General features: G+C 36.1%; 1 protein-coding gene across 1 annotated transcript in view; it reads left to right on the forward strand.

The window, feature by feature from the left end:
- wnk4b (WNK lysine deficient protein kinase 4b) overlaps positions 1-18,129 on the forward strand; it is a 117,715-nt gene extending 99,586 nt beyond the window's left edge. Inside the window, exons 15-20 of the mRNA XM_056453365.1 lie at positions 4,425-5,320; positions 7,959-8,067; positions 10,698-11,268; positions 13,503-13,708; positions 15,719-15,813; positions 15,957-18,129. Of these exons, the coding sequence (XP_056309340.1) occupies positions 4,425-5,320; positions 7,959-8,067; positions 10,698-11,268; positions 13,503-13,708; positions 15,719-15,813; positions 15,957-15,959 (1,880 nt within the window). The 3' untranslated portion in view covers positions 15,960-18,129. The remainder of the gene's footprint in view (positions 1-4,424; positions 5,321-7,958; positions 8,068-10,697; positions 11,269-13,502; positions 13,709-15,718; positions 15,814-15,956) is intronic.
- Positions 18,130-18,335: the final 206 nt, after the last annotated feature.

An 18,335-nucleotide genomic window follows, 5' to 3' on the forward strand; every position in this document is an offset into this window, starting at 1 on the left:
CACATTTTTAATACAAATCTTAATATGAATTTGAGGAAAATCTATTCAATGAGACCATTTGAATTGAATATTAGCAAAATTATCATGTTCACACCACTGTCATAACTTGTAAGCTATGGAGATGTGTTTGTACAGCAAAATACAGCTGGTATAAAACTAGTTAAAATCAAATAACCCTTGAATATTTTCAAAAATAGAGCTTTAGTAAAAATAGAGCACTTAGGCACATATATTTCAATCTTTAAATCAGCCACAGTTTCTGAGAGAAACCGAATGTAACCTGAACATATAGTACAGTACTTAAAATGTCCCGTTGGTGTGGGGACATTTTAGGCTTATTTTAAAGATGTAATTTAGGTAGATGTGATTGTAAACAAACTTAATTTAGATTTTTTTTGTTCTAAAGTAAACTGAACTTTTATTAAGAGTATTTATATATTTATTTATGGATTACACAATTATTTTTTGCAGTATATTAATAATAAATAATGCTTATTCTGTCAGAAAGTGTTTTTGTGCCTGTCATGGTGTGCAGGTTGAATCAAGCCCAATACATAAAAGCATTGTTTTCTATCAAACAATGAGTGTGTAGATTGTGCTTATCTAATATACATTACATTGTTGTTTATAAACAGCCTCGTAATCTATTTTACTCATCTATTTTACTCGTCTAACTAATCTGATTTTTGCTAAATGTTAACAAAGGAAGCTTGGATCATTTACATTTTCATATCACCAGCTTTCACAATCAGATCCAATCATGGTCTTTGCGGGTAATGAGATCTGTGTTCTGTCAGTACAGTCTGGACCCTTTGGGAACATTCAGGGTGCGAAGGGTGTCATAATGAACATTCTCTCTGTCTCTTTCATCCCGTTTCTTTTACTAATGTCATTGTTACTGAGAGCACTTTCCCTATTTCTCTCTGTGCTCACCATTAGCTGCGAAGCTACTGGAGCAAACTCAATATCTTGTGCATCTCAGTCTGCCATTGGCTGTCTAAACGTCCATCACTATGGAAACCAGGCTTTGACGCCAGTGTCATTGTTGACGTGTCTCAGGATTTGCTTTTGACACCTGCTGCTTCAAAATGAACGAGAAGATTTCATTACCTGAGAGAACAAACTACACGTATTGCACAGCCTGCGCACAGTATGAAGGGTCTTTTCTTTTCTCATATGGTGACAAATCATTGTGCCGATATATCTGCACTGAAAGTACAGAACTGGCACAGAGCGTCTGGTGTTAAAGTCAGGAAAACACTTTGTGACTTTATTTTTATGCCATAGTGATGTTTATGGAGCCTTTTTGAAAAGGCAATGGTCACCCCTTTCAGTTTTCATTTCAGTTTCTTTCATACACCCGGCTAGTTTTCTTATGTAGTTCGGTTCATTTAGACTGGTGGGGCAACCTTGGTACTGGAGGGCAACTATCCTAATTTTCAGGTGCGTTTGATTAAGGATGGAGCTGAACAATGGCCTTCCAGAAGCGGTAAAGGAGTGTAGGCCAAAAGTGTCTAAATTAAATTAAATTTGTTCATATTTCTTACCATAACGTAGATGAAGAAATCTTCAAATTTTGGAACTTTACAGCAAGTCAGGCTGACAGAAGAAAAGTGTAGACATCAGGTGTAGTTTTCATTAAATTAAAACTGATTCAGTTCAGTTTAGCATACAATAAATGTCACTGTTGAAGTTCAGTTCAGTTTGATTCAGATCAGTGTAATGCAAATGTCACTGCTGAAGACCGATTCACTGAAGATCAACTCACCGAAGCACAGCTCCATCAGAGCCTGTTCCCATGTGGGCCACTGTCCTGCAGAGTTTAGCAAATCCTATTTAACAAGTGCAGTGGAACAGGTTAGAGATCAAATGTGCAGAAGAGTAGCCCTCTAGGAGCAGGATTGGACACCCCTGGTTTTGACACATAAGATCATGACGTACTGTCTATATTCGGATTTGCACCAGATCAATAGGTGCGAGATGAGGTCAGGAAACTAATCCTTTTTCTCAAGGGCCACTATTTTGCACATTTTAGCTTTTTTCTACTATAGACACACCTGGACAAGATAATCAAGGGCTTACTAGGCATGCTAGAAACTTCCAAAATGTGTTTTGAGCAAGTTGGAGCTGGAGGGAATTGGAGATGCAGGACAGCAAATCATAAGACCAAGTTTGGACATGCATGCCAAAGGTGGAAAGGACTATTGCAGCCAAGGGGCCCAAAAGTTCTAAAATGCACCTTTTGTACTTTAATTTTTTTGAATTATTATTATTCTTATTTTATTCAATCTACTTTTCTACATTTTATCTCAACACAAAATAATAAAAACATGTAAAACTTTTGAAATTATTTGTTTTCTTAAGATGAATTCCCAACTAAACATAATAAATCAATGATGGACTGGTCCATGATTAAAGGTGGGGGACACATTTGCACAGATGTAATGATTACGTTAAAATGAAATTTTTTAGACCCTCACCATACAAAATATGATAGAAAACAATGTTATATAAATGAATATAAATGTTATACTTTTAGGTATTTATTTGGGGGCCCTCAGATTTCCTGGGGCCCTAAGCGGACACTTACCTTGCTTATTGGTTAAATCCGCTCCTGCTAAGCAGTGCTATAATTCATAATGAAAAATGGACTACATCATGCATAAATGCAGCAGTATTTGATTTTGTGCATCTTCATCCTAAAAGTATAAAAAATTTGCATTGCAAGGATGTTGATAGAAGTCTTCATTTAATTTTACTTACAGATTTGATTTCACTACAGAACTACAGTATGTTGCCTTATAAAAACCAACCAAACTAAGAGGTAGTTGCAATTTTGTGACATAAGTCCCTGTCTCAGAATAAAACCAAAGATCTACAAATTTCATAAAACCTTATAGTATATTTAGACCGGTAACTATACCTGTCGAGCAATCTGGAGTTTAAGGGTGCTTTCACACTTAACTCATTTGCCTGGGCCGCAACCAAGTTTGATTGTCCCCCCTTGCCATCTTTTTGGTGAGTTTGTGTTCACAGTCTTTTTTCTTTCTGAACCCTGGTACGCTTGCGTCATCGAGCTGCTGTTGTGTGTACGGATGTTGCCAGGCGACGGCCATGAAAGCAAAGCACCAAAATGGAAAGACGTTCGCACATTGCAGTCGTTCTGTTTGTACTGAATCTTTTTGTTTTGGACATACAGAAAGCGACTCGCGTCAATCTGCTGCAAAAATATTATAAACATTCAGAACATAGCGCGATGTCGGCAGAAGCTGTTTTTGGAGGAGACGAGCAGATATTATCACTGTGCTTGCGGCTCAGTCCCGCTTATCACCAACGTACAGTACGTGTTACACAGACACACACACACGAATTAACATTATAAAAACAATAGTTTGTTGTACAGTTGGCGGTTCACTTCCGTTATTTGTTAAGATTGCATTCATACCAGAAGTGAACAGGACCAGAGTTTACGTGAACCATACCCAAGACCACCAATTTCAGGCAGACTCGTGTACGGTTTGTGGGTGCGCACCTAAGTTCAGAAGACACGTTCACACTAGCTAAACGTACCATTCTCTGACGTCTGAAAGTACGGACCAAAAGTGTTAGTGTGAAAGCACCCTAAAACCTGGGACACACAAAGATGACATCCAAAAACTAGCTACACCAAAAAAGGCTGTGTTGTCGTCTCACGTCAGATGCATCTGATCCTGTAAGTGAACACATAAAACAGTCAACTGAAACGAGAATGTACACCATGCTCCTGCATTGGAGGATGTGTTTTTCCATACCTACAGCTGGCAGTAATTTGTACTGTCATTCCACAAAGGGAAACCAAAATTAGGGCCTGACCTACACAAAATGTAAACAACGCAACGCTTGCATACAAATTTCACAGTACTTCTCGGTCACTGTAGAGGGATTCACTCATGCACAGTATGTCTGATAATACATATTGTTTGCAAATATTTAAGAAATGTGACGTAATTGATAGCTGGCATATTTGTGTTCCTTTTATGACTTGCATCATTTGCTTAGTTTGGTCACTTCAGTTTTTGTTCGCCCTCTCTAATTCGTAGTTGAATAGCCAATCAGATTGCTTTTCTTTACCGATGGCCAAAGCCAATTCTACATGCTGAATTGAGCAAACTTCCTCTGATGTTAGCATGATGAGAGACAACATGTGGAATACACCAGCAAACTAGCCTGACAGACAATGGCTGACCATTGGCTTAGTTTGTCACTAACTTTTTTGAGCAACAGTGAATGTTGATGACATGATAGACATGACAAGAATCATATAATAGAATACCTATTAGTGATGAACATTAAAACAACTTGGTAACCAAGTGTGATTTCATCACTGCTATGTGCTGATTGAGCTTAACCGAGTGTTTGTATGTCTTTGTTTTTGTTTCCTACAGGTTCAACCCAGAACTTCCAGTCTCCTGCACACTCCTATTCGCAGTTCTCCCACCCTGATGTTCTGCCACATCTCCTGCCGAATCAGATGTCTGCCATGCCCCCTCAGTTCACCAATCCACCTTATGTCCATAACACCCACTTCACCCCTTACCCCTACCAAGTGGACCACACTTCCCTCAAGAGTCCCCTCAACCCAAGTCCACTCACCCGTGTCCCCAGCAACCCAAACTTCTCTTCCTCGTCTTCTTCCTCTTCAATAGTTTCACCAGTTCAGTGCGTTGAGACGCCACCTCAAGCAGAAACCAGCACTCTACCGCTTGGAGTTGCTCCTCCGCCAGGTCCACAAGCTCCAGGCATGTGGCCACCCCCTTCCCAGCAGCCTTTCATTTCACTCGCCAATGTTCTGTCTCTGGCTATGAACTTTGCACAGTCCTTTATCCCCCCTGGATCCATGCCTCAAGGTTTTCACCCTCAAATGACCCCTCAGCCTGGGTATGGCCCTATGTACCCAGCTCAGCATGCGAGCATGAGCGCTGCTGATGCTCAGTTCCACCAAGGGGTACTGAACAGTCAGTATATGGATATGTACCAATATGCTGATCCACATGCACAGATTCTGGCACAAGTTCCTGAACCTCAAGAAGGGAGACAAACTATGTCTCCACAGGCAGTCTCTCTTGGAGATACAAGAACAGGCATGACTCCCGAGATTAAACAATCCATTCCCACAAACCCAAGCCCTTCTCCTCTGAGCAAAAGTGTCCCTCTGGCAGAGAACCAGTCCACCACCTTGGGGCAGCTCAGAGAGCGGGCAGACAGTTCAGCGTCGAGCTCCCGCACCACATCCAGCACAAGCTCACCAGCATCTTCCACATCCGCCAGTCCGCAAAACACTGTGAGTGCTCAAAATAACACACACAACACTGCTCTTATCTTAAATGGATAGTTACATTTAGGGAAAATGTACAACTTAAATGTCAGTGCATTTCTCTTAGAACACTATGGTATGGCCTTAAATCAGTTGCTATAGAAATACATGGAATATGTTTAGATTGAAGCAAGATTGTCCATAGTGTATGCATGCGTGTGTGAATGCGAGAGTGTATAGGTGTTTCCCAGAACTGGGTTGGGGCTGGAAGTACATTGACTGCTTAAAACATATAGTTGACGGTTCATTCCACTGTAGCGACCCCTGATAAATAAGGGATTACGCCAAAGGAATATGAATTTTTAGGTTGATTTTTATTTTATTTTTTTGAACAAATATGGCTGATAATCTATATTGTTTGGAAATATTTAAGAAATATGACAAAATGACAACCAGCTTTCTACTGTTCCCTCTTGACTAATCAATTGATTAGTTTTGTAACTTTAATTTTTGTTCTCAAGCTCTGATTGGCTGTTCAGCTTCATGACAACAGTAGTTAGTTAGTTTGTTTATGTAGCACATTTTTACAACACAACGTTGACCAAAGTGCTGAACACAATCAAAACTAATTAAAATAACAAGTCATACAGCACATACATAACAATTAAAACATTAGGCAAACCCCTCAACATTAAAAATGCTCAAATGCTAAAGAACATAGATGCAGTTTCAGAAGGTTTTTAAAAACAGATAGGATCGGATTGGAGCGTGTCTAATGTGGGGTGGAAGCTTGTTCCAATATTTGGTGGAAAAAACAGCAAAAGCCCGATCTCCACTTCGCTTACTCTAGGACCTTGGTACAGAAATAATAAACTGATCAGATGACCTTAGTGACCTACCAGGATTATATACATGTAGGAGATCTGATAAATAATATTTATAAACAAAAATTAATCATTTAAAATCAGTCCGTGACCTAACAGGCAGCCAGCCCAGAGAGAAAAGAACTGTGGATATGTCGTCACCTTGGAATTATAAGGTTCTATCTGCGTTCTGAATGTTTTTGCATTTCATATAGCAAACAGTACGTGTGTAACATTAGGTTTTTTTTTTAAATAAACGGTCTTAAAATGCAAGCAACTTATAAAAACATCCCATAATGTAAATAAGTTGTCATTTAATGAGAATTTGTCAATAACTCCGTTTTGATAAAAATGTCAGATAGAACCTTATAATTCTAAGGTGACGATGTGTTTATGCTTGCGAGTCGCAGTCAGAAGTCTTGCAGCCACATTTTTGATTAATTACAAATACTAAGCAAACAACGTAAGTGAAGAAAGAACTAAAAGAAGCTAGCTGTCATTTAGTTGTATTTCTTAAATATTTACAAATCTTATGGAATATCAGATCAGACATGTGACTTGTGAACACACCAAACAAACTATCCTGACAGACACTTACTGACATCCTGATGCTGCCCAACTGTGAGTGCTCAAAATAACACAGACAAAGCAGCTTTATCTTAAAGGTATACATCATACAATTGACATCCATCATTTTCTCATCAGTGAAAAAAACTGGGTCTCTGGGTCAATGTGTGTAAAGATTTTGGACATCTTCTTGGACATTTTTAATGCTTCTAAAAGGTTTGCTGCATTTATAAAGCGCCCATGTCATTGTTCAGTATATTGCGATTTACTTTCTATGTGTGATTTGATTGGACAGGAATCGCAGGACTGATTTTTCTACTTTAGCCAATCACCATAGATAAGAAAGAAATAAAGTAGTGACTGCAGGTTAAAGGAAAATTGTGGAGTAAAAGTACTGATACAGCACTAAAAATATACTCAGGGGTAAGTAAAAGTTTTAAAACAACTTTACAAATTACAATTTCTGAGAAAAACTACTCAATTACAGTAGTTTGGTGTAAAGTAACAAATTACAAATACTCACTGTTAAATATACACATAACCTAAAACAGACTATACAAGTACTTTTACATAATACAGAACAATATAGTGCACAATGTTTATTGTTCATTCGATTGATATTGTTGAAAAAGATATTGTTCGTTCTTCAAAATAACTTATTTTGTGCCAAACAGAAAACTAAAAAGGATCAGGGTGAGTTAACAGTGAGTACATTTTAATTTTTGGGTGCACTATCCCTTTAAATGCATAGACTTGCAGAAATTTTACTTAACAATTAGTACGCTTTTCATAGAAAGCTAATGTATGGCTTCAAAAGAATTGAAATATATAGACATGGAATATGTTTACGTTTGTTTTATGGTATAAAATGTCTCCATTATTTTGTGTTCCTCTTGAGAAGGTATGAAACAATCCCAAACCTTTGTTTTTGTGGGTTAACTATCACTTAAAAGATTTCTAAATCCAAACTCATTCATCTAATAATGTGTACCGTTTAAACAATGACATGTATCAACAGAAGAGTTTCTTTTAAGTGTTTCTGTTAATAATAATATGATGGTGTGCTATTAAGTGCAACATTGCTCTCAGGCATCTTTGTGAGCATAAGACAAACCTGTTCTGAGCATGTACAGTATTTGATGTGGGTGTTGCATGCCATTTAAATCTTTCAAAGCACCTGTAGAAGGTCGTCTGGAGTTGACACCTTTATTAATGTTTTCTACTTGTTTCCAAAGGTTTCTCCGCCTGTTCTAAGGTCCTCCCCGACTCTGTCCATGTCTCTGGCGGTGTCTGAAACTACTAATAATATTGCAGCCAAATGCAGACTCTCACCTATATCTGAAGGCAAGTTGCAATCTTTCCATCTGTCAAACACACACAAACACACCCCAAAATAAGTACACGCCTTATATACCTTGTACACAAAGAGACAGACAGTATGAAGGCCACACACCCAGATCACGTGACGCTGAAGACCGGAGTAATGTGGCATGTATATTAAGTTTTTGACTGCTGTGTAAGCACCATAATTGCTATCTTTCTGAAAGTAAACATGCATTTTTCCACCTATAGCAAATATCTGGAAGATTGGAGTAATGTGCCATGTATATCAAGTTATTTAAAATTGTAATAATATTAATATGTAATATCGCAGACTTTCTGCTAAGATACACTTTTAACTGTAGTGTAAACACGAATAATCTTTCTGAAAGTATGCATTGTTCCACCTACAGCAAATATCTGGTTGCCATACAATCATAAAAAATGTGAAAGATTTTGGCTTTATGGTGATATTTTGGAAAGACCTGCTAAAATAAATTGTTGACTGATGTTTAAGCACAATTAATGCTATCTTTGTGAAAGTAATAATGCATTTTTCCACCTACTGCAACTATCCTGCTGTCATATAGTTGTAAAAAAGTGAAATATGTTTGTTTTATGGTGATATTTTGGAAAGACCTGCTAAAATAAATTGTTGACTGATGTTTAAGCAGAATTAATACTGTCTTTCTGAAAGTAAACATGCATTTTTCCACCTACTGCAACTATCTGGTTGTCATACAATTCTAAAAAGCACTGAAAGATTTTGTTTTTATGGCAATGTTTTGCTTACATTTACTCTTATGTGATTTCCCTTTGACTCCCTTTATACTGGATAATGAGAAATAATATAGCCATAAAATGAAACACAGCTGCCCTCTATCGACTATAAATGCTTACTGCATACTAAACACATTGTTCAGATGTTATTTTTTTATATATTTTTATATGTACAGTTGTTTTTTCTTTTTCAAATATTTCCCATATAATACAGTATTTCCTAAAATATTTTTTCTTCTTGAGAAAGTCTTATTTTTTGTTATTTTGGCTAGAATAAAAACTGTTTTTATGTTTTTAAAAAACATTTTAAGGTCAATATTATTAGCTCCCTTAAGCAATATTTTTTTTCGATCGTCTACAGAAACAAACTGTTATATAATGACTAATTGCCTAATTACCCTAACTTGCCTAGTTAACCTAATTAACCTAGTTAAGCCTTAAAATGTCACTTTAAAGCGCCCCTATTGTGCATTAAAAAGGGTCATATTTTTGTCTCCAACAGTCTGATATGCATGCAAGGTCAAAAAACACTTTCTTTGTCTTATAATATGCATTTATTTTTACCTAATTATCCCAACGACTCCCATATGATTTGTTTAGCGATTCATTTGTTCCCAAACCCCCCCTTAGTGCAATGCTAATGCCCTGATTGGTCCGATGACCCAGTCTGTTGCGATTGGTCGACTGTGTTCAATGCGAGATAGAGAGAATCGCCCACCATGGCTTATCAGCATTGTTGAAGTAGCCAGAGTGCAGACTATATCTGTGAGCCCAAAGCAGGAGTGCATTAAAGCAATGCAATTTAACGCCTGCATATTCCTCTACTCTTAACCATAAGTAAAAACAACAACACACATTCAGTATTAATCCACACAGTGGCAAAAGCTGAACTATTTTGAAAGTTGACCGAATGCATTTAAATCCGTAAAGAAAGCGGCACGCGTTGCATTTTTAACGTGGCTTTAGACGCAAGTATAAAGGGTTAACCAGATACAGTACATGGAGAGCCACGTGGAGAGATTTCAAGTAACAAAACAATTAAATTCATATTTTGCAAGCTAGAGAAAACAAGAAGGCAACCATTTCAATCACACTTACACTTGTGAAATGGAGGAAGAAACTGATCCTTGAACTGTGTACTGATAAAGTTTTTGTCAAGCTCTGACAAAGTCCCATACGTCAATAGTCTTTTCTGATCCTTCCTTTAACAAACGGCTGACGAATCGCCACTTGCAGGGTAGATTATTGCATTAATCACCAGAACGTTCACTCATCTTCAGTCATGATCACTCCCACACACACACTTGCACTCCGCAAGCGTTTGAAGGGAAAGGCACGTTCATGTTTTACCGGATCCGACACTTTATGTTTGGTATGGTTTCGTGTCGACATCTATACGAACAGGCAAAAGATCCTGATGACCGGCAAATATTTTTAAACAAGGTGCACTTTAGGATTTAAACCTCAGCTGGATGTTTTCATTCACTTAGAGCTGTGTTACACACTGCATGAAAGTTCATTTTCAAAAATTCATAATAGATGCTCTTAAACTTAATACTAGTATCTTGAAAAATATCTAGTAAAATATAATTTATTGTCATCAAGGCAAAGATAAAGAAATCATTTATTAGAGATTAGTTATTAAAATTGTTATGTTTAGAAATGTGTTGATACACACAAATCTTTCAGTTAAACAGAAGTGGGGGAACAAAATATATAGGGGGGCTAATAATTCAGGAGGGCTGGATATAGCGCCTTTTTTTTGTGATTTTCGCTAGCATTTTTTTCTTTCACGTTTTATTTAGAAAATGTAAAAAAAAAATGTATTGATCTTTTATAACATGATCAAAAATATGTTGTCTCCTTGTCTACAGAGAAAAAGCCTTTTGTGACTGTGGGACGTTTCCATGTTAGTCCAAGCAAGGAAATCCCAATTCAAGCACCCAACCTGACCCCTAGCCTGACACAAACTCCCACCCCTACAACTTCGTCCATATCAATGCTAACCCAAACATCTCATAAAACACTTCCCCAAGCCACGCCCCACACAAACCACAGCCAATCAGACAGCAGCACAGATGTCCAGGTGGATTCTGAAAGCAGTCCCAGCTCTCTAAATGACTCCCCACCACTCACCAAGCAGCCTAACGTGACTTTACCCAAAGCAATCAGCGCCCCCAAGTGGACTGAAGAAACCAAATCCCCAGACAGAAGAGTTGTAGATCCTGATGAGAGATGTGAAATAGGGGAGGAGGTGGAGGAGGGGACAGAAAGTAGGCGGAGGAGGATAAGTGTGAGTCTGCTGGACAGTTCAGCCGGGAGTCCTCAGTTCAGTCTAAGTCAGCCGTGGATGAGTTACACACGCAGCACATCGTGCGCCAGCAGCGACGACACCGAGAGCGAAGACGAGGAAATGAATCAGGAGCTGCAGCAACTCAGAGAGAGGTGAGATTATAGTATGGTTTGTGGTAAATTGATCAATCTCTCGGTTTACCACTGGTTGTGTACACTATATGGAGAGCTTCATCAAATCCTCAGCTATTGAACTCACTTTCCTTGGATTTAAGGGACAGTGATAATCTTCACACTTTTAAGTTCCATCTTACTCCATCTTTTTAAGCAGGCTTTCTTACTATTTTAATCATGTTATTTTTATCATGTTATTTTATATATTTAGAATGTGTTTGTATTTGGCAACGTTTTATTATTTGTTATTGGCATGTTCTTTGTCTGGTGACATTGGATGTCCAGAAAGGTGCGATTTATAAATAAAATGAATTATTACCATTATTATTAAATTCCAGCAATGTACATCAGAACAATTTCAAAGCTGATGTCCAACTAATTCATATTTAAGACTTATTTAAGGCGACACTGTTGGAGACCTTTTATAAATCGTTTTTTCTAACTTAACATGTCAGAACATGTTCAGTGCTGTAAAACATTTTCAATTATGCCACATTCAGTTGTGGGAAATGTCATATTTTGGTTTTGGACGTATGAATTAATTATATTTATTTGATTTTTTTAGAACTTGTTAGCAGACATGTTTATGTATTTATTTATTTATTTATTTATTTATTTATTCTTCTCTGCAGAACTCCTTTTCTGTCTATACTCCAAAATGATCCTCTTAAGAGGAGAGTTCACCCCAAAAATATGATTTTTTTTTTTCATTATTCCTTCAGCCTTTACTTGTTTCAAACCTTTGAGTTTCTTTCTTCTGTTGAACGCAAAAGAAGATATTTGGAAGAATGCTGAATATCTGTAAGTATTGGTTTCCATAGTATTTGTTTGTCCTACTATGGAAGTCAATGGTTACAGGTCTCTGGCATTCTTCAAAATATCTTCTTTTGTGCTCAAGAAAATTTGTAAAGGTTTGAAGGCACATGAGAGAGAGTAAATTGTGTGTTAATTGTCATTTTTTTGGATGAACCATTCCTTTAAATTGTACCAGCAATTTATTGTTTGTGATGACAGCATTTTTGAGAATGTAGAAATTTATCAGTGAGTTTTAACGAAAACAAACTGGCCGAAATGGCCTATTTTTTTCCACAGATATTTGGCATTTGACACTTTTTTATTTTAACTTATCACTTTAATCATGACAGATGTAATAAATTGTACAGACATTTTTTCCCGTCGCCCAATCCCCATATTATCCCCACAATAACCTATTGTGTTTTATTGTAGTTCACCCAAAAATTAAAAAGTGAGTCCAAACCTTCATGAATTTCTTTTTTCTGTTGAACACAAATGAAGATATACTGAAGACCAGTAACAATTGACTTTCATAATACAGAAAAAAAAAACTATGGACGTCAATGGTTACAGGTTTCATAAACTCATAAATGTTTGAAACAAGTGAGGTGTGCATACTAAAAGATGACAGAATTTTCATTTTTGGGTGTACTATCCCTTTAATCGCCAAACATAATAGGTTTATTAGTCAACTATTGTTTTTGATTTTTTTTTTTTTAATGAATCCCTGGAGAGAATTTTAAGTTATTTATCATATATTGAATTGAAAAAATCATATATATTGTTTTTAATGTAATCTTTTATCATCTCTTATTGAAGTAAGAAATAATTATTATTTTGCTATATATTTTTATATTGGACATCACGGTGGCGCAGTGGGTAGCACAATTGCCTCACAGTAAGAAGGTCACTGGTTTGAGCCTCGGCTGGGTCAGTTGGCATTTCTGTATGGAGTTTGCATGTTGTCCCTGTGTTCGCGTGGGTTTGCTCCGGGTGCTCCGGTTTCCCCCACAGTCCAAAAACATGTGGTATAGGTGAATTGGGTAAGCTAAATTGACTGTTGTGTACAGTATGCGTGTGAATGAGTGCGTATGGATGTTTCCCAGTGATGGGTTGCAGCTGGAAGGGCATCCACTGTGTAAAACATATGCTGGATAAATTGGCGGTTCATTCCGCTGTGGCGACCCCAGATTAATAAAGGGACTAAGCCGAAAAGAAAATGAATGAATGTTTTTATATTGATGTTGCCATGGAATAGTCATGAGTTACTGATGTGGAAATAAACAAACTAACTACCAAAAAAAAACGAATCAAATATGTATTGACTGATCATGTTCACATTAATTTGTGATCACATGACCGATTGTGAACATGATCTTCCTGCCTTGTTCCTCATCATTTTCCTCTGTGTCTCTCAGACATTTGGCAGAGGTGCAGGCCCTCCAGGCCTCACAAAAGCAGCAGATCGAGGAGCTGTACAAACGCATTGGTAAAGTGCCCCCTCCTGGAATCGTGTCCCCAGCAGCCATGTTGTCTAGCCGGCAGCGTCGCCTGTCTAAGAGCAGCGGATACCCCACGTCTCGCCGAAACAGCCTGCAGAGACTGGAGATACTGCCCCCTACAGGTACCGTTGAAGATGCTTCAAATATTAATCACAAAAAAAAAAAAACTTCTTCACCTGAAATTGCAATCACAACCACTTGTGTACTTGAATCTCTTGTGTACTTGTATACTACTTTGAAACATGCTCAGGTTCATTTGTTATAAAAAAAAATTGCTTTATTTTGATATTAATGCTATTACTAATGTTAATGCGGAATGTTTTATCGCTTCATCACTCAGCCCTAAGTGTGAAAGCCCCTTTAAGTGCTCAAATCAATCAGAAATTGATTAGATCATGAGAAGTGGTTTACTTGTGAGAATGAAATGGTGTTGATGAGGTTAAAATAATTAGATAGCTTGATGATGTCAACTACAGAGCAGTTATTTCAAATGTTACGATTTAATAAATATTGCAAAGGAAAATATTGTATATTACAATAGTGGTCAAAAGTGTCATCTAGCCTTTGATAAAATTGCTAGCTTTGCGCTTTGTTCAAACAAGTTGATGAAGCATATTACTGTAAAACTTTGTATGGCCTCCACATTTCGATTGTTTATTTTGTGGAAAAACAGGCTTAATGGAGGAACGAGAGGAGAATGCCTGACAATGAAGTATCAATAAGAGATGATATTGCAATCAGTATAATCCAGTATTTATTCTATTCAATTTTTAATGTGGTAAATAAGAACACATATTTTTTAGTGAGCTGTAGTTTGTTTTTATGATCACACTTTACAAAAAGGTTTCATTAGTTAATGTGTTTACTAAAGTGAACTAATAATGAACAATACTTGTACAGTATTCATTAATTATAGTTCAACATTTACTAACAATGAATAACTGTATTTTAATGAACTAACATAAACAAATACTGTAATGCATGTATTGTTCATTGTTTGTTCATGGTAGTAAATGCATTAACTAATACAACCTTGTGGTAATGTGTTGCCGCTTTTCTATGTTTTAAAAAACATCATCCAAGTTTAGTGTTTCCCTTTTCTCAATATATCACGCTTTACTATATTTTAAGATTAATTAAACATATAGAGTGTTTTAGGGTGCTTTCACACCTGCCTTCTTTAGTTCGGTTGAATCACACTAGAGTTCGTTTCCCTCTTGGGGCGGTTCGTTTGGGCAGGTGTAAATGCAGCAATCGTGCTCTAGTGCGGACCAAAAAAACGTACAGAGACCTCCTCGAAGCGGTGGTCTCTGTACGCTTTCAAACGAAGCCTGGAGCGGTTCGTTTGTGGTGAGAATATAAAGAACTATTGTGTACAGAATGCAATATGTTTTCATTTATTCTTTAAAATGTTCTCAATATCAACAGATATTAGCCTTCAATTGGTTGATACTTCATTTTTAAAGATTTAATTTGTCATCTGTCACTCCTAAAGTCAACAAAATCATTGTTACATTGTTTAAATTTCTTGAATTCATGTAAGTGTATACATTTGTCTTAGCAAATTGCATTTTTTGCAACAAAGTATAGCATAAATTTATAATACAGTTCAGTCATTAATCCTAGACTCCTTCTAAAATGTTATAAATAGAGTGCTGAACCTAAATCTATACACCCCATTTTGAAAATTTATATTTCTATCCATTTCTCGGCGAATATAGTGGTATATTTTGGTGCATTTGAACAAAACAGATGTATTAAATGGATGTATTCATTAAAATAATATTTTAGTCACAAACATCTCTAGAAATAGAAAGATAGTACATTTAAATTTGCGTTAAATATTGGGGAAAACAGCTACTAAATTGTATGCATTTATTGTTTCTCTTGAATTTTGCTCTTTTAAATTTTTTTATTTAATATTTTTCTCTAACACATACATTTGGGTGTACTAATAATAAGTTATTTTGTTAGATTAGCTCCAAATTTGGCTTTAGTACTGACTAAGTGAATGTACATGCATAAATATAAGCTTCCTATAGAAACTATTAATCTAAATGAGAGATTTGTGTGGGGTGTACTCATATATGTAGAGCACTGTATATGTTAATATAATCTCGAACACACTTCAGGTATCATGCGCAAGAACTCAATGAGCGGCAGCAGCAGCGGATCTCAGGAAAGGAGCAGTAAAGGAGTGACCTTTGCAACCGATTACGCCAGAATTGTGAGTGTAACCTCCTGTTTACTTGTATTGATTACTACATTTCTCCACCATCTTAACCTTTTTTTGCTTGTTCTTTAACCCCACCAATGGAAATCTCCTTTCACACAAACACCGACCTGTTTTTGTTTTGTTTTTTCCAACAGTGATTTCTCTCGCTAAGGAGCTCTTTGTCCCCCGTCCTGCTCTGTGTCTGGATTGAAGTGACATCATTGCTTTCTCATGCCACTGCTGATGTTTTTGGTATGAAGAAAGGAGTGTGTGTGTTCTTCAGCAGGCTCTGACAGGAATATTTTTAACCATTATACCTCTGCTCAGTATTCTAAGGATGACTCGCATTGTGAGCTTTCTGAAGAGTCAGGGCACTTGTGTGTGCAGACTTTATATATACAGTTGAAGTTAGAATTATTAACCCCATTTGAGTTTTTCCTTTTTTAAATATTTCCCAAATGATGTTTAACAGAGCAAGGAAATTTTCACAGTATGTCTGATCATATTTTTTCTTCTGGAGAAAGTCTTATTTGTTTTATTTCGGCTGGAATAAAAAAAAATAATAATAATTTAAGGTCAAAATTATTAGCCCCTTTAAGCTGTATATATATTTTTGAAAGTCTACAGAACAAACCATTGTTATACAATAACTTGCCTAGTTAACCTAATTAACCTAGTTAAGCCTTTAATTGTCACATTAAGCTGTATAGAAGTGTCTTGAAAAATATCTAGTCACATTATTTACTGTCATCACAGCAAAGATAAATAAATCCGTTATTAGAAATGAGTTATTAAAACTATTATGTTTAGAAATGTGTTGAAAACATCTTCTTCCGTTAAAAAGAAATTGGGGAAAAAATAAACGGGATAATAACTCAGGGAGGCTAATACTTCTGACTTCAACTGTATATATAAGATGTGAAATTATAGAGAATATATTTGCAGCTATAGCACCCCCCGGTGACTGAATGTAGAAATTGCAAGTGCATTTTCACCTGTCAGGCAACCAACATTATAATTTCTTTTATTGGTTAACATTAACATTATTGATTTGCTCTATTATGTATGTAGTTGATTTTATTCCTACTCGCAGGCATTCAGAAATAGCGAATCGGTACTGTAAATATTTGAGATTTTTGAACGCGATTTAATTCCCACAGTCCTTATTAAAAGACTTTTAGGCCTTACGTTTTGCTTCTACACAAAACAGTATCATGTATATAGTTGACAAATTGTAAAAAAAATGTTGGATTACGGCGCAAATGTGGATTTGTTGCTGGAATGTTTTGCACACATGCAACAATTGCACAACATATTTTTAAACTCCCGCATTCAAACTCACAGTATTGATTTTGCTTTACTTTTATTAAGAGATTTTTGTTAAAATTGTCTCAAACTAGATTTTGAGGTATTTATATAAAAATCTTGATTCTGATTCAGAGCCTTTGCATTGATATTTAGCACTAAAACTATATACATTCAGCTCTGAACTCATATTTAATATTTAAATGAGCACAACAAGCATATCCAAATGTGCTTGGCAATCAGATCTCAGTTCAATGCAGGAATAATTTAACCAAAGTATCTTAAACCAAATTTTAGAGAACAAACAGTGTATAATTATACAAACAAAACTGCCTGGAGTTCCTTAAACGCCCATACTGCCTTTTCTTTCTTCTTCTTATGTTTCTGTAAATTGTAAATACTCAGTGAGTTTTCATTTTAGTTGGTACTTTTTAAGAATTGAGTTCCTCCCAGTGGTGAAATCTGCCATACATTGTGATCTGGCTTGACTTAAAGGCTTTTGGTTGCCTCATGTTTGCTTTGAATCTCCTCTGTCTTAATGCTTTTCCCTTCGTTTTCTAATATATTAAAAGTTAATAGGGTGTGAAATGAAGATGTAAGCTCCCATTTTCTTAATCAAAAGAAAAAAGACAAGCAAACAACTGACACGTTACACTTTTCCGCGAGGCATTCGCCAGTTGTATCTGTATGTATATAAAAGATCTATTGTGAATTTGCGAAGTGTGGAGTTTTAGCCTCAACACATGAGGAGGTGATGCATTTATTTTAATGTGTGAAGAGAAACTGTGAAGTTTTGAACAATTGTTGCCTTAAAGTATCTGCATTTGATGGACAGCAGGTGTGTGCTATTTCACATTAAGAGATTTATTATATGGATCTATATATTTAGATAAAGAGAAAAGCTGTATTATATTATGCTAATGTTGTATTGCCATGCAGATTGTGCCTTTTTTTTTCTATTTTACAATTTAATCTCATTTCTGGATTGTTGTACATTTACAAATAAATAATGTTTCACAAACAGCCATTTCTTTCTGAGATTAAAACTGCATGAACATGTTATATTAATACTTTTATTTATAAAGGTACTAATTAAATTCAAAACACATCTGTATTGTACAGTTTATGTATTGTACAGTTTATACATTACCTGACAAAAGTCTTGTCATCAATCCTAGTTGAAAGAGCAACAAATAATAAATGTATTCTTCTAGTTGATCATTTGGAAA

Source organism: Danio aesculapii, chromosome 3, assembly GCF_903798145.1.
Source record: "Danio aesculapii chromosome 3, fDanAes4.1, whole genome shotgun sequence".
Lineage (NCBI taxonomy): Eukaryota > Metazoa > Chordata > Actinopteri > Cypriniformes > Danionidae > Danio > Danio aesculapii.